Source organism: Platichthys flesus, chromosome 5 (genome assembly GCF_949316205.1).
Source record: "Platichthys flesus chromosome 5, fPlaFle2.1, whole genome shotgun sequence".
Classification (NCBI taxonomy): Eukaryota; Metazoa; Chordata; class Actinopteri; order Pleuronectiformes; family Pleuronectidae; genus Platichthys; species Platichthys flesus.
In genome coordinates this window covers 27462162-27484938 of record NC_084949.1, presented here as the reverse complement: position 1 = coordinate 27484938, position 22777 = coordinate 27462162, and the positions used below count along the sequence as shown (strand labels likewise).

At 48.8% G+C, this 22777-nt stretch overlaps 3 protein-coding genes across 3 annotated transcripts; 2 read left to right on the top strand and 1 right to left on the bottom strand.

The window, feature by feature from the left end:
- Positions 1-1726: 1726 nt before the first annotated feature.
- Positions 1727-5988, bottom strand: taf5l (TAF5-like RNA polymerase II, p300/CBP-associated factor (PCAF)-associated factor). Its single transcript, XM_062388294.1, has 5 exons — positions 5802-5988; positions 5082-5223; positions 3706-3810; positions 2795-3555; positions 1727-2695 (listed from the first exon to the last, which is right to left on the bottom strand). The coding sequence occupies exons 2-5, from the start codon at positions 5218-5220 to the stop codon at positions 1898-1900; spliced, it is 1803 nt and encodes a 600-aa protein (XP_062244278.1). The 5' UTR covers positions 5221-5223; positions 5802-5988; the 3' UTR covers positions 1727-1897.
- An 868-nt stretch (positions 5989-6856) lies between these two features.
- Positions 6857-17486, top strand: nup133 (nucleoporin 133). The gene is made up of 25 exons (XM_062388210.1): positions 6857-7103; positions 8243-8358; positions 8461-8564; positions 8729-8962; positions 9044-9214; positions 9926-10081; positions 10249-10319; positions 10422-10569; positions 10726-10876; positions 11374-11528; positions 11722-11813; positions 12046-12212; positions 12334-12428; positions 12585-12809; positions 12886-13008; positions 13246-13345; positions 13456-13719; positions 13801-13934; positions 14805-14963; positions 15218-15353; positions 15823-15941; positions 16071-16151; positions 16230-16294; positions 16667-16755; positions 17264-17486. The coding sequence occupies exons 1-25, from the start codon at positions 6976-6978 to the stop codon at positions 17398-17400; spliced, it is 3420 nt and encodes a 1139-aa protein (XP_062244194.1). The 5' UTR covers positions 6857-6975; the 3' UTR covers positions 17401-17486.
- Positions 17487-18376: 890 nt separating this feature from the next.
- Positions 18377-22743, top strand: acta1a (actin alpha 1, skeletal muscle a). Its single transcript, XM_062388338.1, has 7 exons — positions 18377-18611; positions 19167-19306; positions 19817-20141; positions 20858-21019; positions 21744-21935; positions 22041-22222; positions 22320-22743. Exons 1-7 carry the CDS (start codon positions 18392-18394, stop codon positions 22461-22463), a joined length of 1365 nt encoding a protein of 454 aa, XP_062244322.1. The 5' UTR covers positions 18377-18391; the 3' UTR covers positions 22464-22743.
- Positions 22744-22777: the final 34 nt, after the last annotated feature.

Below are 22777 nucleotides of genomic sequence, written 5' to 3'. Positions count from 1 at the left end.
GGAACTCGAACGTGTGAGTTGAAGTGTTATTTTGTCAGACTGGAGAAAGACCAACAGAGAAAATGAAGTTTAAATAAAGGACATGAGCCCAGAGCCAACAGGCCGGATTCACTCCTCAAGGGGCCAAGGGGCCAAAATATTCTGTTGGGCCCCTTAAACCCCCCTGTCAACTTTAAAAAATGTGAAGGTTTTAACGTTTTCATCTGTTTGTTTATTAGCAGTCTAACACAAAAACGACTGAACTGATATCCATGGACGTTTGTGGAGGAGCCGGCCAAGAGCCGAGGTGCTCGACTGATTACGAGTCAGTGTCAGAAATCTATCACACAAGAAGAAATCAGATTCCTCTCAAAACTCGGCACATAGAACAGAAAGTGTCCACGAGTCCAGATCCTCGTCACCTGCACCAGGAACATGGTTTTCCCTGCCCTCAGTTTGTCTGTTCATCAGCACGACACTCGCTGACATGTGGGTCACAGAAGAACTCAGTGCAGTTTGATGTGTATCCGGACGAGGAGGCAGATCCAGGATGTATTATGTTTACTTTAATTTTGTGAGACAGGACATTTTGGTGAATTTCTCATAAACGACATCTGAATCTAATCAAACCTGTTTAGAGTGATAATATCTTTGTGCAGGGTAGGTGTTTTGCAGGGGGGGGGTACCTGTATTCCATTAATGTGCACTAACAAACATATCAGGAACCTTTAAAGAACCTTTCAGTTTCTCATGTTTCAAATCATTATTATTCCTCTTTGATTGTCAGGTTGTTCCTTTGAGATGAGTAAACGTCCTCAAGGTGAAGAAGTGACGTTTTGCCAGTTCACAGATCTGTGAACATGGTTTATTATCTCACTACATGTAAATGCAGCGAGGTTATAAAGTGGCTCAGCAGCCTCGGTGGAGGAATGTGCTCGTTCTGAATCAGTGTTCAAGAAGCTTGAGGTCGAAGCAGGTGGAGCCGAGTGAAGGATTCATAAGTTCGTTTAAAGGAGAAGCTTTGAGGATCAGAAGAAATTAAAAATCAATAAACTAGATTCACATTGGAGCCTCGTCAGCATTATTAACAAGCTCAGTTTATCAGAGGAGGAAGATGTAGTTGTATGTGTGAATATGTACTAGTTTTAAAAGTTCTTTGTGCAGAATCTTTGTAAAGTAAATGATCACAGGGTAAAGAGGTAAAAAGTAATGATTGAATAAAGCTTAAATTCAAGGTGTTGTGAAATGTAAATTCAGGAGGATGGATATCTCTGATTTGACTTTAATTAGTTTCTGTAAGTTTCACCATCATCTCACTTCCCTGACCTGTAGGCAAACTAACGAGAGAGAGAGAGAGAGAGAGAGAGAGAGAGAGAGAGAGAGAGAGAGAGAGAATCTTCTGAGAAACAAGGTCCCGGACGTCAGCATCAAACAAGAACTTCAAAACACATGGAACTTGTGATTTTAAGTAATTATGTTTCTTAAGTATTTTTCTCAGACCAAAATATACAAATGTTTTTCTTCTCTTTAGGTACAAATGATATATTTTCAGAAACCATGTTTGTCCAGAGTCAGTTTCCTGTGTTGGATCTTCGTTGCTCTCCACAGCAGATTGAACAGCTTCAGACCAACAAGGCAACATGCAGAAATGTTTTAATCTTCAGCGACACGAGAAACTGAGGAACTTTAATACTGACGTCCAGTGAAGATAAAACTTCTCAATGTAAAAAAATACCAACAACAGAAGAGAATTTAACTATAAATGAAAATCTGAAACTTCAGAATTACAAACGATTTTTAACTTTTCAGTTTTTTTCCATTTGCTGCAAACTAGTGAACAAAGATCTGAGTCCTGAGCAGGTTGTGACATTTAGAGAAGAACTCAAACTCTCCCAACACAACCACTGAACACCCGGTGCTACGGTTCTGCTTTCTCTTGTGCCGTCCCAGTCACCAGCAGCAGGTTGCAGGCCATGAACTGGACCTTCAGCACGTTGCTGGTGTTTCCCGTGTACAGTCCCACCAGCTCGCTGGACGAGCCGTCGGCTGGCGTCCCGCTGTGCGAGTTACGAATGTCCCACACCCGGACCGAGTTGTCCATAGACGAAGACGCCACCAGGCTGCTGTCCGGGCTGAAGGACAGGCTGGTGACGCTGTCCGTGTGTCCCCGCAAGTCTTTGAACAGCGTCCCAGACACCAGGTCCCACAGCTTCACCCGCTGGTCCTCACTAGCAGACGCTAAGTATTTCCCGTTCGGCGAGAAAGCGAGCGACAGCACCGGGCCGCGGTGGCCGGTAAAGAGCCGAACCGACGCCCCCTGCTGGGTGCTCCACAGCCTGACCGTCTTGTCTGCGGAGCCGGTGGCCAGGTAGCTGGAGTTCGGGTGGAATTTGACACAGTCAACGTCGGCAAGATGTCCGGCATAGAGGCGCAGCGAGTACGTGCGGGAGAAGGTCCAGAGGCGGGCGGTGCGGTCATGGGAGCCGCTGGCGAAGTAGAGGCTGCAGGGGCTGACGTCCACGTCCCACACCGGGTAGGCGTGGCCCTGGTAGAGCGCCGTGTTGGTGAAGCTGTCCAGGTCCCAGTACCGCACGGTGGTGTCCTCGGAGCAGGACAACAGGCCGGAGCTGTCGGTCAGGAAGCAGGTCCGGAACACGGGTCCACTGTGACCTCGCAGCGTCTTGATCTCACTGCCACAGACGTCTTCCTCCTCCACCTGGAAGCATGAGGAAGAAGAGCCGTTAGTTAACTCGTTAGTGAGTTTACGGGTCTATACATTCATGTGAAGCAGCCGTTAGCCCTCAGGTCCACTCACCTCCTCCTCCAGGACGTCGCAGGCCAGGTGGATGTGGGACACGTCAGCCGGATGCGGTCTGGCCTTCAGCTTTCTGGCCCGGAGGCTCCACAGCTTCACGGTGGAGCTGTCGAAGCCGGCGGCGAGCAGCCGGCTGTCGGCCGACACCTCGGCCGTGTTCAGCATCTGCTCCGTGTGGTGGAAGGCGTACAGACACACCGTGGTGAGTGAGGGGGGGCCCTCGCGCACCTTCTTGATGCAGTCCTGCAGAGCCTCCAGGGCCACCTCGCTCTGTGGGATCCCAGCAGGGACCTCCACGCCCTGCACCCCCTCCGCCCCCTCTACCCCCGCCCAGGAGGAGGTGGGGTTAGGGGCGGCAGTCGTCCCACCGGCGGCTCCATACAGCTCGTAGTCTGTGCGCCTGGAGGCGGAGACCTCCACCTGCAGGTGTGTGCTCAGGGCCCTGCAGAGGGCGCCGTTGTCCTCGCTCTGCAGGTAGCGCAGCAGGTAGCTGTAGGCCGGCTCCGTCAGGTGAACCACGTACTTGTGCTCCAGGAAGGCGCTCAGCTTGGGATTAGCTGCAACATCCTGCGCAGTGAGAACATGGCGGAGCTGCTCTATGGTGGCACGCTGTTCACTGTCCTGAAGAAAGGCGCCATGGAACCGACTGTAGAAACCATCTACTGCCCCCTTCAGGCCACAGCGCACCATGTCCAGGTGGAGGTAGACGAACAGCGGGTAGAGGAGGCTGCTCACCTCCCTCGCCCAGGCTACTTCTGTTTCTATTCATAGGACACAACCAGAATTCAGAATGTTAAAAAACAAGACTTAAATATGATTCAGTGGAGAATTTGTCCCCAAACAACTCAGAGCAGACATTAGATCTGTCACTGGTCACTGTCAGATCACAGAGCTATGGGAGGAGGTGGTACCTGACAGGAAGGAGCGCAGCCTGGAGAACTGGGCCTCATACTGCTGCGGGTCGGACTGGCAGGGGGCGGCTGAGACGATGTTGGAACAGCCCGACTCCGTCTGCACTGCTCAGAGGAAAGAGAAGAAATCACTTCAGTTGTCACAGATTACAACAGTGGATTATTATGAGTTTATCCAATGTAGCTGTTCATTTGTGCTGTTTTATAACCCATTGGTTTTTTGTCTGTACAAACTCTCGTGGATGATGTCACAGATGTTGCCACTGATTCAGGGTTAAAGGTGAACAATCCTGATTTCAGCCTAAAGGTTTTTACATCTTGTAAAATCAAATATGCCAGATTTGATTGGCAGCTCCTGATGCAGATAGATGTACAAACAATTATTACTGTTTTCCTCTGCTACCGAAGGGAACTTAGAAATGTGATGATTCTCAAGACAGTTCTGAAACTTTCTAAAGTAGATTTGTGGACTTTTATTAATGGTGGCTATGATAAATAATCCATCCTCAGAAAAACGGGGAAACTACAATACCCCCTTTTCACAGAGGCAGTTCCACGGCCAGTTCAGATCCAGTACCTAATCTCAAACCACTTCTTTGTGTTTCCACAGACAACGAACTGGCTCTTGGCCAGAAAAACTGGTTCAACACTGGCATCAAAACACTTCACTGGTCTAGAAGAAAGAACCACACACACCAGGGGCTGAGGGCGGGATTATCATCACTGAGCAGAACAATGTGTCATGTGAGGTCTGCACAGTGTAAGGAATATTTCTAACTATGGTGTCAAAGCAAAGCAGGAGTCGTCCATGGAGACAAACTGTAGAGGAGAACAGAACAGATATCAAACTAAAGAAGCTTAGAAAGGACGACAGGGACACATTTCACATGATGTCTGTTCTAGTTCCTGGGAAATCAGAGACGTATATCAGGATGTAATAACGTGACTAGTCTGAAGAAAAGCAAACTGCTGCTCTTCACTCGGCAGCAACACACTCTCTACACGGCTCAGACAGAATGTAACACACAGCTGAACAGTCCAACGTGTGGCTGTATTTCACCTGAAGAGATTCAGACACCAGATGTTTTAAAGGAGACTAAATGAAAGCACACAGGGACGCACGGATTCATTTGAAAACTGAGGGACGCTCTGTTGACATCATGTGAAACACACCAGCCGGCGGTGTGTCTGTCCCTGCTCTGGACATGGAGGAGACAATTTATCATGGGTGTGGAGCACTCTGCTGTTTGGTGTTGAATTAGATGAGTTAAGTTTCATTGATTCTTTGAGTTTTGCTTCTCAAACCCAGACACACCCAGTCCTTCATGCCATCCGGTCCCAGTGAAGTGAGACTCAGTGGATCAGTGAGTGCTCACCTGTGAGGCTGGCAGCCATCTCCTCGGGCGACTGGAGGAGTCTGGCTCCCTTCATGGAGCCGTCGCTCTCCACATACTGCCTCCTCTTCAGGTACTGAGCCACCGCGAACTGGATCTGCTCAGTGCGACCCCGCTTCATGACCTGAGGGCACAAGAACAGAGGAGTCACTCCACAGAGTCCAGAGGAACCTCCTGAGGAAAAACAAATCAACATCCGGTCGAGCTCTTCCCACTCCTCATCCCACCTGTGGAGAACTGGGACGTTTGTCTCTACGTTACACATGTTAATGCATGCTCGTCCTCTTCGGGGCTTTTGTATGGATTTTAATCTGTGTGTAACTTTGTGAGTGTGAATAATAAAAGTCACGTGGTGTTAACTTGTTAGAAACACACTGAACTTCCAGCCTCCCGAGCGGAGCATCCTCCCAGCAGCTAGCCAGCTAGCGGAGCATCGAGCTAACTCTCTGGACTGAGGTCGTGGAAACCCAGTGAACTCACTGGTTCACACTCAATATGAATCACAGATCCTCTGTGAACCCGGACCCAGCGGATCCGGAGACCAGTCCCGCCCGAGGCCGCCGGGTTTCCCCGTTAGACGCGGGCTGAGCTCCTCCTGAGCTAGCGGGCTAATGGCGCTTAGCCGCGGGCCCGGGTCCGGGGCTCCTTGCGGGGGGGGCTGCCCCGGACCCGGGGCCGCTCCGGCTGGGAACGGGGACTCACTGCATATCGTGGGGTGCCGCTCCGCCCTCGGGTCGTGTGAACTGGATGGAGCCGGTCCGGTTCCTCTCGGTGTCCGGGTGAAGCTACGCTGCTGCTGCTGCCCGCTGTTCCATCATCGTGCTCCTCGGTCCGCCCCCTCCCGCTCAGCCGCCATCACACATCTCACATCTCACATCTACTGCTTCCTCCTGGCGGGGACCGATCGGTGAGCGACTACTCATGTCTGGATGTAAGAACCATCCTCTGATTGAGATTTAAATTAAAGTTTTTTAAAGAAATATCAAAAGTGTTTAAATCTATCTATCTATCTATATATCTATCTATCCTTTCTATCTATCTATCTATCTAACTATCTATCTATCTATCTATCTATCTATCTATCTATCTATCTAACTATCTATCTATCCATCTATCCATCTATCTATCTATATATCTATCAATCTATCTATCTATCCTTTCTATCTATCTATCTATCTATCTATCTATCTATCTATCTATCTATCTATCTATCTATCTATCTATCTATCCATCTATCCATCTATCTATCTATATGTCAGTGCCTCCATCCAGATGTTTGGCATCTGGATCCTGATCTTTCCAGAGGTGTGAATAAGGTGCTGGGTTTTGCTAAATTTACAGTTTCATTAGTTTAAGTAAAGGTTTAGTTCAAGCAGCTGGAATGTAGTGTTTATACCTTTTACTCTCAATTTATCTTAATCTTCTTCGTACTGTGATATCTTTTTAACTCTTAACAGTATTTATAGAGGAAGAAATTAATACAGGGACTTTACATACGTCAATAAACGATTTGAACATGAAGTCATTGTGGAGGATCCTTTTTGCAATGGCTTATGGGATGTGTAGTTCCTTCAGTCTTGAAATAATTATGTACAAAGTCTTTTATCTTTTATCTAAATTAAAAGTTGTAAAGGTTTGGGGGTAAAGTTCTTCTTCACTGTGAAAGTTGCTTCAACACCTCGATGTGAATCTGCATCTGCACCATGTTAATAAAGTTTGTTTGAATGGGCGGGGCCTGGTTAGACTATGACGACGTTTTCACGCGACTGCACCGCGCGTTATTTTGAGAAGAGAAGTTCCGGAGAAATCTCACCGGTTCGATTCCCGTTTATTTACCCGCTCCTCGTTGAACCGGCTCGGGTCCCGAAGCGGAGCGATGTTCAGCCCCCGCAGCGGCCCCAGCTCCGGCCGCCGGCAGCAGAGCCGAGCCCCCGGGAGGAAGAGCCTGTCCGGGCCGGGCAGCAGCCTCCTGTTCTCCCCGAGGAGGACGCCTCTGTCCGCGAGGTGAGAACACACAGCGCCCGGACCTGTCCAGAGGACAGCACAGCTTCAGCATCAGGCAGGGGCGATCTCAAACCAGGTCCAGACCGGGTCCAGATCTAAAACCAGTCAAATCTGGATCAGACCAGGTCCAGACCAGGTTCAGATCTAAAAGCAGTCAAATCTGGTCCAGACCAGGTCCAGATCTAAAACCAGTCAAATCTGGTCCAGACCAGGTCTAGATCTAAAACCAGTCAAATCAGGTTCAGACCAGGTTCAGACCATGTCCAGATCTAAAACCAGTCAGATCTGAATCAGACCAGGTCCAGACCGGGTCCAGATCTAAAACCAGTCAGATCTGGACTTGATCCATTCAGAGAAGATAAAAAATTGTTAAAATCCGGTGTCAGATTTGATAACTCTATTAATCACATCTGAACCAGATCAGAACAGGTCCAGATCGACACGAGTGGACTAAATTAATCAGGAGAAGATAAAGACTCTTTAAAACACAAACTGCATTTCACTGTTGTTGTTGTTGTTTACCTATCGATCCAGACTGAGTCCATCCAGGTCCAGATGAAAACCACAAACTTAGATTGACAGATCCTTTGGAGAATAATAGTGTCGTCAAGTCAGACCAGGACAACGTCTTCTGTCTCGACATCTTCAAAACGGAGAAACAGATATCTCCAGAGTCCAGATCTAAAACCAGTCAGATCTGGATCAGACCAGGTCTGTTTCCTGGAGAAAGAGATATCTCCAGGATGAAGCACAGAGGAGGGACCCTCTTGTCCAGGCCAGACAGAAGTTGATTTAGGGTTTGAACAAACACATTAAAGATTGTAAATGTAGAATATCGTCTGAAAGGATGTCAACCAACTTCCAGGCGTCTCTAACAGATTTAATCTGAGCCACACAACCACATCTGCTCCACTTAGACATGGAGAGAGAGGACACAAACACAGGAGAGGCAAAACCCAGCACCTCATCCACACCTCTGGAAAGATCCAGATCCCAAACATCTGGATTGGGGCACTGACAGGCAGAGAGAGAGAGAGAGGGAGCGAGAGAGAGGGGTTCAATGGGGGCCGATGAGTTCTGACTTTGTGTTCAGTGGAGATTGTGTCTCCTCCGTCTGACTCGGACTCTTCCTCCATCAGGTCGACGCCCACCCGAGTGCAGAGTCACTCAGCCGCAGATTCAATCAACTACGACGTCCAGACCTTCGGATCCTCGCTGCCTGTCAAAGTGATGGAGGCGCTGACCATGGCTGATGGTGAGTGGGTTTCCAGATTTCTCAGATTCTCTGATTGTGAGATTTAGTTCAAACTCCTGTTTCCAATATTCCCACTGACCCGTTCTGTGTCGGTGCCGGCAGCCGACGAGCAGATCTCAGTGAAGGTGAACGAGAGCGGCTGGGCCTGGATGGTTTGTGGAGAGAGCCTGATCATCTGGAAGATCAGTCAGACGGCTGTGGCCAAGGTGCAGCTCCTCTTCCCTCAGAACAATCCATGATTCACAGATGGATCCACAGTTTGAGGCTCTGAACTCTCTCTCTCTCTCTCTCTCTCTCTCTCTCTCTCTCTCTCTCTCTCTCTCTCTCTCTCTCTCTCTCTCTCTCTCTCTCTCTCTCTCTCTCTCCTCAGCTGTCGGTGTGTAAGGAGCTGCAGCTGCCGGGCAGCGAGTACAGCTACACAGCCGACCTCGTGGCCGTGGCGTCCGCCTCCCCCCTGGAGACGGCCTCGGTCCAATCCATCTCCGTCCTGGCAGCGGCCACAGAGGGAACCGCTCGGTTCTGGCCCAGCTTGGCTCAGGAGGGGAACTACACAGAGACCGACGTGGACCTGGGAGACCTCTGCCACAGTGTGGTCGCTGTCAGAGTGAGTCGATCTGAATCGATGTGGGGTTTGTCCTGCAGCTGGAGAGTCCTGCTGTGTGACCTCTGACCTCTCTCCCCTCAGGGTGGAAGCTTTGTCCTGTCCTCGGTGAAGAGTCGTCTGTTGAGGGCGAGCACAGACGCCTCGGGGAAGCTGCAGTACCGAGCTCTGCAGCAGGGTCAGGGCATGTTGTCCGGCATCGGACGCCGTGTCTCCAGCCTGTTTGGCATCCTGTCCCCCCCGGCCAACGACACGGTGAGACAGACTCACACTTCACCGTGGAGATGTTCAGATATCAGAAACACTCCTGATGCTGCAGATGATGTCAGGTCAGGTGTCTGCGACTGCACAGATCTATGAACCGATCCAATACCACGACTTTAAAGTATATATATTTTTTTTAAGGTATATTTATTGGTTTTATACATTTACATCAATTTACATACATACAAGAACCTTCCCCAACCTGAATATATGGCAGTAAAGAATGACAGTAAATCAGTTATGATTAAAACATAAATTAAAGAGGGACAAAAACTTATAATGAAAGTACTAATTTAGTTAAAACTAAATTACAACAACAAATTAAATAAATATATACATAAGTAAAGTAAATTACAGTCACAAACATGGAGCAGAGTACAGCACACATTCCTCACAACAGATTAGTCACTTCACATTTCCAATGCCTCTTCAATTTCTTAATAAAGTCCAAAAACATCTCCCAGATACTGTAAAATTGAGAAGCTTTCTTCATAACTACATAAGTTAACTTTTCAAGAGCCAAACTCGTCGTTAAGTTTTTCAACCAGGGGCCTAGAGAGGTCTTTAAAGTATATACGTTTCCCCCAGATGAACTGCAACATGGTTTGTTCTTCACAAACACAACGGACGTCCGTGCCTCCAGAGCAGGGACGTGGGATCTGATCACATGTCGGGTGTGAACATCATCTTGTGTGTGTGCAGCTCCACAGTGTGCAGTGGGAGGGCCGAGCCAGCTGCCTGTACACGCTGACCAGCTCCAGTCTCAGCAAGTGGGAGATGGACGACAGCTGGGAGCACCAGACCCTGAGCTGGGACGCCCGCAGAGCTCTGACCGAGAGCATCAGCGACGCCATCTGGGTCAGTACCAGGAAGCACATCATCCTGGAGGCTGGAGATCAGGCGGGATTCTGTCCTGTTGCCCCATTTACAGTAGCAGCCATATTGATTAAAACACACAGCTTTAGTTTGTGAGGATGTGATTAAAGTAGTTCATGGATCAAAGGATGTGTCTCCTCCCCCCCCAGGGCTCAGAGAGCAACTACGAGGAGATGAAGGAGGGGGCGAATGTGACCTATCTGGATATGAAGCTCAGCCAGTGAGTGTGTTCATCTGTGTGTGTTTGTGCTGCTCGTGTGACACTGTCCTAAACTAAGACTGGTGTGTGTGTGTGTGTGTGTGTGTGTGTTTGTTGGTGTAGAGCCGGCCTGGTGGTTCTGGCTGCAGCCTGGCACCCGGCAGACACTCCCTGCCTGGCCTACTTCTGCCTGGTGACCCTCCAGGACACCGGAGCCACCATCGCAGACCAGTTTACTGTGGAGGTCACCAAGTACAACCCTCCATTCCAGGTCAGTGCTGCTCCAGGTCCTGAAGAGGTTCAGACTCAGACTCTCTTTCTTAAGATGCTGTCGCAGCTTTAGGAGATTTACGAGCTTCAGTCATAAGAAGAAATAGAAGAGGAGCAGGTTTTGAAGATGATTTGTTGTGATGTGTCATCTCCTCAGGGTGAAGACGCCCTGCAGGCCACACGGCTGGTGCTGCCGCCGGCTCCCGGCTCCATCGCCTACCTCTACAACGAGGAGCTGGTGTTCGCCTGCTCGACAGGAACCAGTGGGGCGGGACTTCCTGATGAGAAGATCAGCTTCAGCTCACCAGGTAAGAAGTGATGGCCCCTGTCCGTTTGATGTTTGGATGCAGAACATAAACGGTTTTAGAGAATAAACAAGAAGCAGCCTGAATGTGAGAAGAGGAAGGATGTGACCTGAACATCCCTCAGTGGAGCTCAGACCTCCACCAAAGCCCAGCAGGCTCCTCATGACCCACATTTCAGTTTATCACATCCAGATTCTTGTTTTTCAAATGGCTCATGAATGTCAGTCCCCTCAAGATGATGTTTATGATTTATTTTCGTTAAGATTTCTGAATTATTCTCTGATAAATATGATTAATTATCATGAAGGAATTAGTGAGAAAACGCAGCTACATAATCAGAGAAGCAGTTTGTATTAGAATCAGAATCATTCAACAACAAGAACAAAAGTAAACACAAAGGAAATAGCATTTTAATAAAGAAAGCCAAATTGAAACAGATGCGTGTTAGTAAGACCTGGTAACATCTGTGTTAACATCTGTGTTAACATCTGTCTGTCCAGGTGACTGTGTTCGTGGGGGGGGCTGTTGCGCCAACCTGCCGGTGTTCTTCTCCCAGAACAGCGGCCTGGTGGCGGTGGTGGCCCGGGAGTGCGCCTCCATCCTGCCGGAGACCATGGAGGACTCGCTGTGCTCCTCGCTGGCTGCAGCTCCGGAGGTAAAACTCAACTGGTAAAACTCTGGAGTGAGGAAATGAGAGGATGTGTCTTAGAGAACATTGACTTCAAGGAACAAACAGTATTTTCTCTCTCCTGAATGTTTTGCACATTTTCCTGTTGTTGTGAACGAGTCTAAGAACTTTAAACCGTGTGACTGTGGATGAATCTAAGATGAGTTTCTCATTTCTTCAGGTTTCAGTCATGGAGACTCCGACCAGGTCCGAGCCTTTTGCTCAGGAGGACAAAACCAAACTCCTGAAGACGGCCTTCCTGCAGTTCTGCCGGTGCGTCCACAACATGATCCAAATCTCACTTAACTAAAAATAATCTTTACCTGTGGGAACTGGTCTCTGGTGCCTAATAGGAAACGATCCAGTATTTTCAGAGTAAAAGTGAAATGAGTTTGACTTCCGATTGTTGATAAAGTAAAATACTCACAAATACAAAGAGCTTCATTCATCGTGTTATCTGAGTCGTTTGAACATTTCATTTATATGTATGTGTCTCTCTTGTCAGTAACGACCTGGTCGGAGCTCAGAACGTCACAGACGAGCTGTTCCCAGCTGACGGGGACGGAGAGGAGGGGGGGGCGGAGCTGGACAGCATCGTGATCCAGATCAACCTGGACCTGGTGGACGATTACCCGGCGTCCGACCCCCGCTGGGCTGAGTCTGTCCCCGACGGTGAGGACACTGAGTCTGAGCAGCTTCTCTTCAAACAAGCTGGTTCACATTCACTAAATGAATGAAGAGCTTCATGTGGTGTTGGACCTCATATACATTTTCCTTTTCTTTCTTCATCCAGAGAGCGTCGGGTTTCCCCTCACGTCCCTCATCATCCTCCACCAGCTGGAGGACAAGATGAAGGCCCACGGCTGCTTCATGGACTTCCTGCTCCAGGTAAACACACACACACACACACACACACACACACCCACACACACACACACACACACACACACACACACACACACACACACACAAACACTTTTTTTATTATAGAACGACTGCATCTTAGTAACTCGACTAAACGAACTCCCTGTCCTCCTCCGTCAGGTCGGTCTGCTGGACCGGCTCGGTCAGGTGACGGTGCGTTCGATTCCCATGGCCACCCGCCTGCTGCTGTGTGAGCATGCAGAGAAGCTGCAGGCGGCCATGGTGCTGAAGAACCACCACACCAAGCACGCGGAGCTGGTGAACCGAGCCATCGGCACCTCGCTGCAGAGGAGCAGCGCCGCGGTGCCGCCGAGCCTCACGGCCGCCGACGTCTTCTTCAGAGAGGTTTGACCTGTTCTGTGTTTGGCTGCTTTCATGTGGTGGCCGGCTGCCTGATGGGGGGGGTGTGGTGGTTTCACAGGTGTCTCAGATCTCCTCGGTGTTCGACTGTCTGCTGGAGGAGGAGGAGCGGAGTCTGAAGGAGAACCCGGTCGACTCGGTGATGTGGGCGGAGGTGGTGCTCACCGTCAACAGCATCATCAAGGTAAGACCAGCTCAGGAGTTCAGGATGCTTTGTGTCGCCACTGATAATAACGTGTGTGTGTGTGTGTGTGTGTGTGTGTGTGTGTGTGTGTGTGTGTGTGTGTGTGTGTGTGTGTGTGTGTGTGTGTGTGTGTGTGTGTGTGTGTGTGTGTGTGTGTGTGTGTGTGTGTGTGTGTGTGTGTGTGTGTGTGTGTGTGTGTGTGTGTGTGTGTGTGTGTGTGTGTGTGTGTGTGTGCAGGACATGCTTCAGGCCGCTGGTCAGTACCGAGACACCAAGTCCTCCACATACAGAGCTCCAGAGAAGGCAGCTGCTGAGCCCGAGTACATCCCGTGGACAGGTGACACAGATTCTCACTGTTCCCTCCCGTCCTAGACGAACTTCCAGTTGTGTGTTTGTTGTGTGTTTGTTGCCTGTTGGTTAAAAACGCTTCATCCTTCTCTCCTCCAGCGTCCGGCGGCGTGGGCGGCGTGCGCACCGTCATCACCCGCCAGCACGAGATCGTCCTGCGCTCCGTGTACCCGCACGCTGACTCGGCCCTGCGCAGCGCCCTGTGTGAGCAGCTGGTGGCGCTGCTGGACATCTACCTGAGCGGCTGTGTGGCCCAGCTGACCTCGGTGCAGCAGCAGAGGCCCCCGGGGGCCCAGCAGGAGCGCTACAACAGCCTGGAGATGGAGTACGGCCAGCGGCGCTCCGAGCTGCTGCAGCCGCTGTGTGAGTGTCTCAGACGTCACCATCACAAACAGCCGGACGCTCGATCCTCCAGCGCCGCTAACGCTCTAATGTGTGTTGCAGTGGAACTGGGTCAGTACCAGTGGGTCGCCGCACTGGCTGAGAAATACTGTGACTTCGACATCCTGGTGCAGATGTGTGAGCAGACCGACAACCAGAGCCGCCTGCAGCACTACATGGCCAAGTTCGCAGACCAGGTATACGGGGACCGAAGTGTTTATACAGACAAACAGGGACTATATATAAAGACGACCAGTGACTGTATATAAAGACCAGTGATTGTATATAAAGACCAGTGACTGTATATAAAGACGACCAGTGACTGTATATAAAGACAACCAGTGACTGTATATAAAGACGACCAGTGACTGTATATAAAGACCAGTGACTGTATATAAAGACCAGTGACTGTATATAAAGACGACCAGTGACTGTATATAAAGACAACCAGTGACTGTATATAAAGACGACCAGTGACTGTATATAAAGACAACCAGTGACTGTATATAAAGACAACCAGTGACTGTATATAAAGACAACCAGTGACTGTATATAAAGACAACCAGTGACTGTATATAAAGACGACCAGTGACTGTATATAAAGACAACCAGTGACTGTATATAAAGACGACCAGTGACTGTATATAAAGACAACCAGTGACTGTATATAAAGACGACCAGTGACTGTATATAAAGACGACCAGTGACTGTATATAAAGACAACCAGTGACTGTATATAAAGACGACCAGTGACTGTATATAAGGATGATCAGTGACTGTATATAAAGACGACCAGTGACTGTATATAAAGACCAGTGATTGTATATAAAGACAACCAGTGACTGTATATAAAGACAACCAGTGACTGTATATAAAGACAACCAGTGACTGTATATAAAGACAACCAGTGACTGTATATAAAGACGACCAGTGACTGTATATAAAGACAACCAGTGACTGTATATAAAGACAACCAGTGACTGTATATAAAGACGACCAGTGACTGTCCTCTCTGATGTGAATAATCCAGAGTTCTGTCCTCTGACGTCCTTCCTGTCCCGCTTTAGAACTTTGCTGACTTCCTGTTCCGCTGGTACATGGAGAAGGGGAAGAGGGGGAAGCTGCTGTCCCAGCCGGCCGCCCAGCACCAGCAGCTCTCCAGCTTCCTGCAGGCTCACCAGCACCTGAGCTGGCTGCACCACATCCACGTCCATGACTACCACAAGGTATGAGGCTCACTCACACTCCCACCACCAGCTGTGGGAGCCGGGGGTGAAGACTCTCTGTCTCAGTGGTTGGTCTCGGCTGACGTGGTGTCTCCTGTCTCCTGTCTCCTGTCTCCTGCCTCCTGCCTCCTGTCTCCTGTCTCCTGTCTCCTGCCTCCTGTCTCCTGTCTCCTGTCTCCTGTCTCCTGCCTCCTGTCTCCTGTCTCCTGTCTCCTGTCTCCTGCCTCCTGTCTCCTGCCTCCTGTCTCCTGCAGGCCCACCGGACGCTCTACAGCCAGGCCAACATGGAGGCCCGCTACTTCGTGAAGAAGAAGACGCTGCTGGCGCTCAGTAAGCTGACGGCGCTGGCGTCCGACCTGCCAGAGGACAAACTCAACAAGCAGGTCGACGGTAAAACACCAAACACACGTTATAGACGTCTCAGTTTAACTAGGACGGGTTCTGTACCGACCCGGAGCGTCACTGTGCGTCTCCTCCTGCTCTCTCTCTCCTCATTTCACACCTGGGCTTCATCTCAAAGCTGCAAAAATACACAAAAACACACAAAAAACACACAAAAAACCCAGCTTGGTTATAATCCCGATGCCTCACTCCTGTGTGAGGTGGAATCAAACAGCATCACATCATTCTGACAGGTGTCAATCATTTAAAAAGTCATTTAGAAACATGCACCTGCATCATTACACATCTTTGCTTCACTCATTGTCGCGGCATCGTCTGGTTAAATCTACCAAACCCAGAAGTCTGTCAGTCTCTAGGTGGAAGGCATATCTCCAGGGGGGTGCAGTCCTTCATGTCACAGGTGCAGAGCGGTTTGTGGTACGGAACGTTGACCCCTGCTAATGCTCTGTCCAATCAGACATCGTGGAGCAGGAGCGCTTCCTGCTGCACCAGGAGACTCTGCCTCGGCAGCTGCTGGAGGAGAAGCAGCAGAACCCGGACACCATGCCTCTGCTCAGCGCCCACAACCTCATTCAGGTGAACACACATGAGGACATGTCCTTATGTCCCTCAGTCTCCCCACGGGGCCCCAGGGTGTCCTCATCAATCGTTGATTCTAGTGGAAACTGAACAGCATGACATCACGAGCGTCTCCTCTCTGTGCAGCTGTACATCTGTGACGACAACAGAGGAGCCAACGAGTACGACTACAAGAAGGCTCTGGATCTGCTGGAGTACATGGACGAGGTCTTTATTTCAAACCGGTCTCTTAACTGTCCACTGGACGTCAATGTCCCCCCGTGTGACGCTCGGTTTGTTTTTCAGGAGGACGCCGTGGACACCGACTCGCTGAAATGTGAAATCTTCGGGAAGGCCCTGAGAAGAGACGAGTGAGATCATTTGTACAAACTCCCAGTGATGATATGAATGTGACTGTGTCCTCTGTGTGTCCTCTGTGTGTCCTCTGTGTGTCCTCTGTGTCCTCTGTGTGTCCTCTGTGTCCCCTCTGTGTCCTCTGTGTGTCCTCTGTGTGTCCTCTGTGTGTCCTCTGTGTCCCCTCTGTGTCCTCTGTGTGTCCTCTGTGTCCCCTCTGTGTGTCCTCTGTGTGTCCTCTGTGTCCCCTCTGTGTCCCCTGTGTGTCCTCTGTGTGTCCTCTGTGTCCCCTCTGTGTGTCCTCTGTGTGTCCTCTGTGTGTCCTCTGTGTCCTCTGTGTGTCCTCTGTCTCCGGCTGGTGTCAATCATTGTCCATGTTTGTCTCCCAGCTGGTCCTCGGCGGACGGGAGTGACGACCCTCTGGAAGCTGCTAAGGACAGCATCTTCGTCAAGATCCTCCTCAAGCTCATTCAGGAAGGTGAGAGGCTCACCGACTTGATTCCTTCCATCATATGTTTTTATTTTATTAAACTATTTACTCAGTTAAATGAAAGTGATGAAGAGGATCAAAGGTTCAGAGGAATCACGTGTTTTAATCCAAACTGATTTATTTAATAATCGATAATGAAACTAATCTTTGTATCCTGAATTAAAGCTCCCATCGTGATAATGTTTTCTCTTTAGAAAGAGAAGAAGTTCATTATCAACTTCCTCGAGGTTTCAACTCATTTAAATCTTCCTCCAGTCACGAGCTGAGAGGTTCTTCAGGTTCTCGTGTTGAGAACTCAAACATCTGGAACGTCTCCTTCCAGGAGCTCATGTCTCACAGCAGCTTGCATGTCTCCCTGGAACCGAACTGATTAGAAGCTTTGGATCAATTAGAGAATGGACCGTGAGCTGGACTCCAGGTGTCCCTCAGGGACGGGTGTGACTGTGTGTGACTTTGTGTGTGACTTTGTGTGTGACTGTGTGTGTTTGTGTTCCAGGAGTTCCTCTGCAGACGTTCCTGCCGGACGTCAAGGAGCTGCTGGAGTCCGACGACCTGAGCAGCTTGAAAACCAAACCCTACTTTGAGTTTGTCCTTCGAGCTAATTATGAACATTACCTACAAGTCCAGATGTGAGCACTGCCCCCCCCCCCCCCGGTGTCTGTTCATGACTCAGTTTGAATAATTGTTCTTTTTCTAAATAAACGTTGATCATATCTGTAGATTGTTTGTCTTTGTGCTGATTCTTCACTTCAGTTCTTACGACCACATGTTCCACGTGTCCTCAGCAGGACGTTTGACTCTGTCCTGTCTCCGTGTCCAACGTGTGAGGTCCCAGCATCACAGACAGGACGTCCTCCTCCTGTGGGGACGAGGGACAGACGAGGCTCAAATACGTCCCAGCTGCATTTCATTAGACCTCGAGGGTTGATCATTATGTGGTTTTATTATTTGATATAATATCATAAGGATATCATATTTATTATTTTTAAGTTCTTAGTGGCGTTGTTAAGCTGTGTGTGATTTGTCCTGCTTAGTAGTGTGTGTGTGTGTGTGTTTGTGTTAGTATTAGTGTGTGTGTATGTGTTTGTTAGCGTAGTAGTGTGTTAGTATAAGTTATTCCATGTGTGTGTGCTAGTAGTAGTGTGTGTGTGTTAAGTGTATGTGTGTTAGTATTAGTTTGTGTGTGTTAGTAGTTATTGTGTGTGTGTTAGAAGTTGTTATTGTGTGTGTGTGTTAGTAGTTGTCATTGTGTGTGTGTTTAGTGTCTGTGTGTGATTTGACCTCCTTATTAGTGTGTGTGTGTGTGTGTGTTTGTGTGTGTACTAGTAGTTGTTATTGTGTGTGTGTGTTTAGTGTGTGTGTGATTTGACCTCCTTCTTAGTAGTGTGTGTGTGTTAGTAGTTGTTATTGTGTGTCAGTGTCTTTTAGTGTCGTTGGGTGTGATTTTACATCCTTCTTAGTAGTGTGTGTATGTGTGTTAGTAGTTATTGTCTGTGTGTGTGTTAGTAGTGTGTGTATATGTGGTAGTAGTTGTTATTGTGTGTCAGTGTGTGTGTGTCAGTGTCTCGCTCCATACACGGGCTCGTGCGCTCCTCGGCGTCTCGCGGGGACTTCCTCTCCATATATGGTCATCCCGACGCGCGAGCCGAGCGGCTGCGTGCGTGTCCCGCGCGACCAAATATGGACGAAGTGGTGCGTGAATTCCTGCGGAGCAGCCGGACATTCCCGCGTCTGTCCCGGGACAAGTGGTCCTCGGAGCCGGGGTATATATGGAGCCGCTCGGCCGCTCTGCCCCGGAACCCGCCACGGCTCAGACCCTCACGCGCAGCCGGACACACGCGCAGGTAAGAGCACGAGGAACTTTTATTCACTGAGTTCTGATCCACTTCAGGAACAATTCAACTGGAGCACAGGTTCTGTTCAGCAGCTTTTATTCTGACAGGGAGCCAACTTCCTGTCAGGCTCTGAATTCACCGAACAACTGAACAACAAATATAATTAATTTAATTATTTAATTGTTGCTGCTGCCGAATGTGATTCAGTGGATTTGAAGATGTGTTGTTTCCTGTGACACGAACTGAAGGTTCATGCACATGAAGTAATGAAGGACCACTTTGTCTAGAGTAAAGTATCACAGATCCAGGATCAGAGAATCCGCTTCAGAGCTGCAGTGATTCCAGGTTATTCAGATTCCTGCTCATGAACAGGTTCCTGTAGAGGAGTGAGACCTCTTCTCTCTGGTTCCCATCATGTGAGGAGCTGCTGGGAACCAGTTCAGATGATCTTAGGTTCTGCAAAAGAGAAAGAACAAGAAGTTTGAATATGTTGGGAAATAATTTAGACTAAATGGTTTAATTAAAGAACTTTTTCATCCCCTGTGTCCCCCCCCCCCCCCCCAGACTCTGCAGACATGTGTGACGACGAAGAGACCACCGCCCTCGTGTGCGACAACGGCTCCGGCCTGGTGAAGGCTGGCTTCGCCGGGGACGACGCCCCCAGGGCGGTGTTCCCCTCCATCGTCGGCCGCCCCCGGCACCAGGTAAATAAATGGATCATATAGGGTTTTGGCGACATCTAGTGATGAGTGGTCAGAATACAGCTGAATAAATACCCCTCGACTTCTGATGACTCCATAATCAACACATTGGTTTTTATCCGTTGAAAGTTTTGGTTGTTTTTAGTGCAACTTTTGTTTATTGCTTCAAAGAAAAGGTTTTGTTAATATAATTATTTTATCTCCTTCAAATTAAATGAAATCTCTTGTGTTCACTCACATAGATGTTGGTTTTGGGATATTTGACGATCATAGAAGATGAAGTTTTGTTTTTTATTCTGTAATATAATCCATTCACCTCTGGGCTGCTGTGGCTCAGGAGGTAGAGCGGGTTGTCCACTAACCAGAGCTTTGGTGGTTTGATCCTGAGATGCTGGATCCCAGGCAGTGTATGAGTGATGAATGTGTGTCTGAATGTACGGCTCATTGACCACCCCCCTCCTCCCCTCCTCCCTCCTCCCTCCTCCCTCCTCCCTGCTCCCCTCCTCCCCCCAGGGCGTGATGGTCGGGATGGGTCAGAAGGACTCCTACGTGGGGGACGAGGCCCAGAGCAAGAGGGGCATCCTGACCCTGAAGTACCCCATCGAGCACGGCATCATCACCAACTGGGACGACATGGAGAAGATCTGGCATCACACCTTCTACAACGAGCTGCGCGTGGCCCCCGAGGAGCACCCCACCCTCCTCACAGAGGCCCCCCTCAACCCCAAGGCCAACAGGGAGAAGATGACCCAGATCATGTTCGAGACCTTCAACGTCCCCGCCATGTACGTGGCCATCCAGGCCGTGCTGTCCCTCTACGCCTCCGGTCGTACCACCGGTGAGTCGGAGTTCAAGATCGAGCTATGTTGTTATCACAACGTTTATTTGGAACCGAATGATGTAAACAAACAGTCACAGATAAAATGACTCAGCATTATTTATTCAACTGCAACCAGCTAAAATCTTAGTTCATTCCACAAAAGAATAATTTATCAAACATTTTAAATATTCTGGTGATAGTTTTTAATTGATTTATTGAGCAACTTTTAACTTTTTAGTTTCTCCACAGTTAGGATTTACTGTTTCTTTGTTTAATTTCTTGTAAATTTCTCATATTTGACATATTTGCACATAATTGCACTATTGTTGTTTTTTTTTCTCTTCAGCTGTTTATATATATATTTAGATATATATACTTTTTTTCTATTTTAAATTTTGATATTCTACTTTATTCTACTTTATTCTATTTTATTCTATTTCTATTTTATTTTATAGGTTGTAATAACTTGAGCATTGCTAGAAGAGAGCCTGAGACTGCTTAATGTTATTGTTGTGCATCTTGAATCTCTGGAGACAAGATACGATTTTTAAACATTTCTCTTTGGGTTCCAAGAAACAAGACAATAAATCTGAATCAACAGAATATTTCATGAGTAAAATGCTTAGTTGAAATCAGTTTTATATCGTGACAGAAACCCACGTGGTGAATATGATGCATAAAGTGATGAAGACGCTGTGACTCAGAGTCCTCTTCTTCCTGGTGGCTGCTCTCAGGTATCGTCCTGGACTCTGGTGACGGTGTGACCCACAACGTGCCCATCTACGAGGGCTACGCTCTGCCTCACGCCATCATGCGTCTGGACCTGGCTGGTCGCGACCTCACCGACTACCTCATGAAGATCCTGACCGAGCGCGGCTACTCCTTCGTCACAACCGGTAAGAGCTCAGAGAGACAGGAGCAGGTTTTCTGTTTCAAGGCATAACTTCATGTTTAGGACCTTTATACCTTTTCTAATTGTATACGGTTTAATATGAAACTATGGTAAATTCTATGCAGCCGAGAGGTCGATGATGTTGTAGAAGGTGTTGATGATGAAGGAAGGACTGAGAGGACCCAGTACTTTCAGAATAACAAAGTTTATTACAAGAGATTATGAGTCGGGACATCTAGATACCCGGAGATACACAATCCAAAAGTCAAATCTGACGAGCAGGGCTCTTACACACATTTATATAGAGAGGTTGGTTCCGCCCATGACTTAAGGTAAAACACATCCCACATTGGACTTCTGACTAAAGAAGGACACGTCTTTGTGTCTGAAGATGAAGACACGTTGGTCAAGAACTTTCTTTCTGCAGCCTTTCAATTGGCTGGTCAGAGATAATTCCCTAAGTCAAAGGTCATCCCAAAAAGGTAGAGAGCAAATAAGATGAACATCTGGAGGACTCTCTGAGAAGGTCTGAGAGTCCAGAAGATAGGCATCATAAATGTAAGACTGTCATTGTGTTTTAATAACACACCAACATGATCTACTCTAACGAATACACAACAAAACATTAAAGGTCTGGACCTTTTACTTCATGAAGGCTCCATATCAGAACCTGGACTCAATGGAAGTGATGCTCTGTGACAGCGTCCTGCTCTCTGCTCTGTTCGCAGCTGAGCGTGAGATCGTCCGTGACATCAAGGAGAAGCTCTGCTACGTGGCGCTGGACTTTGAGAACGAGATGGCCACCGCCGCCTCCTCCTCCTCCCTGGAGAAGAGCTACGAGCTGCCCGACGGCCAGGTCATCACCATCGGGAACGAGCGCTTCCGCTGCCCGGAGACCTTGTTCCAGCCGTCCTTCATCGGTGCGTGCCCCCCCCCAGGGTGTCTCACAGTTAAAGAGCTAAAGATTCAAACTCAGAAGTCATGACTTGTATTCAGCAGTGAATTGAACCTGCTCTTCTGAACAGGTATGGAGTCGGCTGGAATCCATGAGACGGCCTACAACAGCATCATGAAGTGTGACATCGACATCCGGAAGGACCTGTACGCCAACAACGTGCTGTCCGGCGGCACCACCATGTACCCGGGTATCGCTGACCGCATGCAGAAGGAGATCACGGCTCTGGCTCCCAGCACCATGAAGATCAAGGTGCGTTCAGTTGGTTAGCACATCGAGCTAAGAGGTCATAGTATACGTATATGACGTGATGATTCTAAACGTCCTGTCTCCTCCTCCTCCTCTGCAGATCATCGCCCCCCCCGAGCGTAAGTACTCGGTCTGGATCGGCGGCTCCATCCTGGCCTCGCTCTCCACCTTCCAGCAGATGTGGATCAGCAAGCAGGAGTACGACGAGGCCGGTCCCAGCATCGTCCACCGCAAGTGCTTCTAAACACCAGACCTCCGAAACCGCCTCAGGTCCAGGATCCAGAGCATCACGAAGCCGATGGAAGGAAAACCCACCGCGGCTGTCCAGGACCACTCCGGTGTCTCTCTGCACCAGGAGGCCACGGCCACAGTTTGGCGTCCGACCTGTATATATGTTATTTATTCCTTGTATGTATGTGTGTATGATCTGAATGTGAGTGATGTCTGACGTGTGAGAAGCTTTGAGGTTCTCCCACAAGAAGACCAAAGAAGATGCAAAGCAAATAAAAGTCTTTTTATTTTCACCTGCGACTTCTGTCTGTTATTTCTGATTCTACA

What these genes read in the sequence shown, in the direction of transcription:
- taf5l (XM_062388294.1), bottom strand. Translation starts at nt 5,220, where the DNA reads ATGAAGCGGGGTCGCACTGAGCAGATCCAGTTCGCGGTGGCTCAGTAC. An exon ending in GCTGCGCTCCTTCCTGTCAG is followed by an intron (nt 3,556 to 3,705) that starts GTACCACCTCCT and finishes TCCTATGAATAG; the next exon opens with AAACAGAAGTAGCCTGGGCG. An exon ending in GCGACGTCCTGGAGGAGGAG is followed by an intron (nt 2,696 to 2,794) that starts GTGAGTGGACCT and finishes TCATGCTTCCAG; the next exon opens with GTGGAGGAGGAAGACGTCTG.
- nup133 (XM_062388210.1), top strand. Translation starts at nt 6,976, where the DNA reads ATGTTCAGCCCCCGCAGCGGCCCCAGCTCCGGCCGCCGGCAGCAGAGC. An exon ending in AGTACAACCCTCCATTCCAG is followed by an intron (nt 10,570 to 10,725) that starts GTCAGTGCTGCT and finishes TCATCTCCTCAG; the next exon opens with GGTGAAGACGCCCTGCAGGC. An exon ending in CCTCAAGCTCATTCAGGAAG is followed by an intron (nt 16,756 to 17,263) that starts GTGAGAGGCTCA and finishes TTTGTGTTCCAG; the next exon opens with GAGTTCCTCTGCAGACGTTC.
- acta1a (XM_062388338.1), top strand. Translation starts at nt 18,392, where the DNA reads ATGGTCATCCCGACGCGCGAGCCGAGCGGCTGCGTGCGTGTCCCGCGC. An exon ending in GCAGCCGGACACACGCGCAG is followed by an intron (nt 18,612 to 19,166) that starts GTAAGAGCACGA and finishes CCCCCCCCCCAG; the next exon opens with ACTCTGCAGACATGTGTGAC. An exon ending in TCGGCCGCCCCCGGCACCAG is followed by an intron (nt 19,307 to 19,816) that starts GTAAATAAATGG and finishes TCCTCCCCCCAG; the next exon opens with GGCGTGATGGTCGGGATGGG.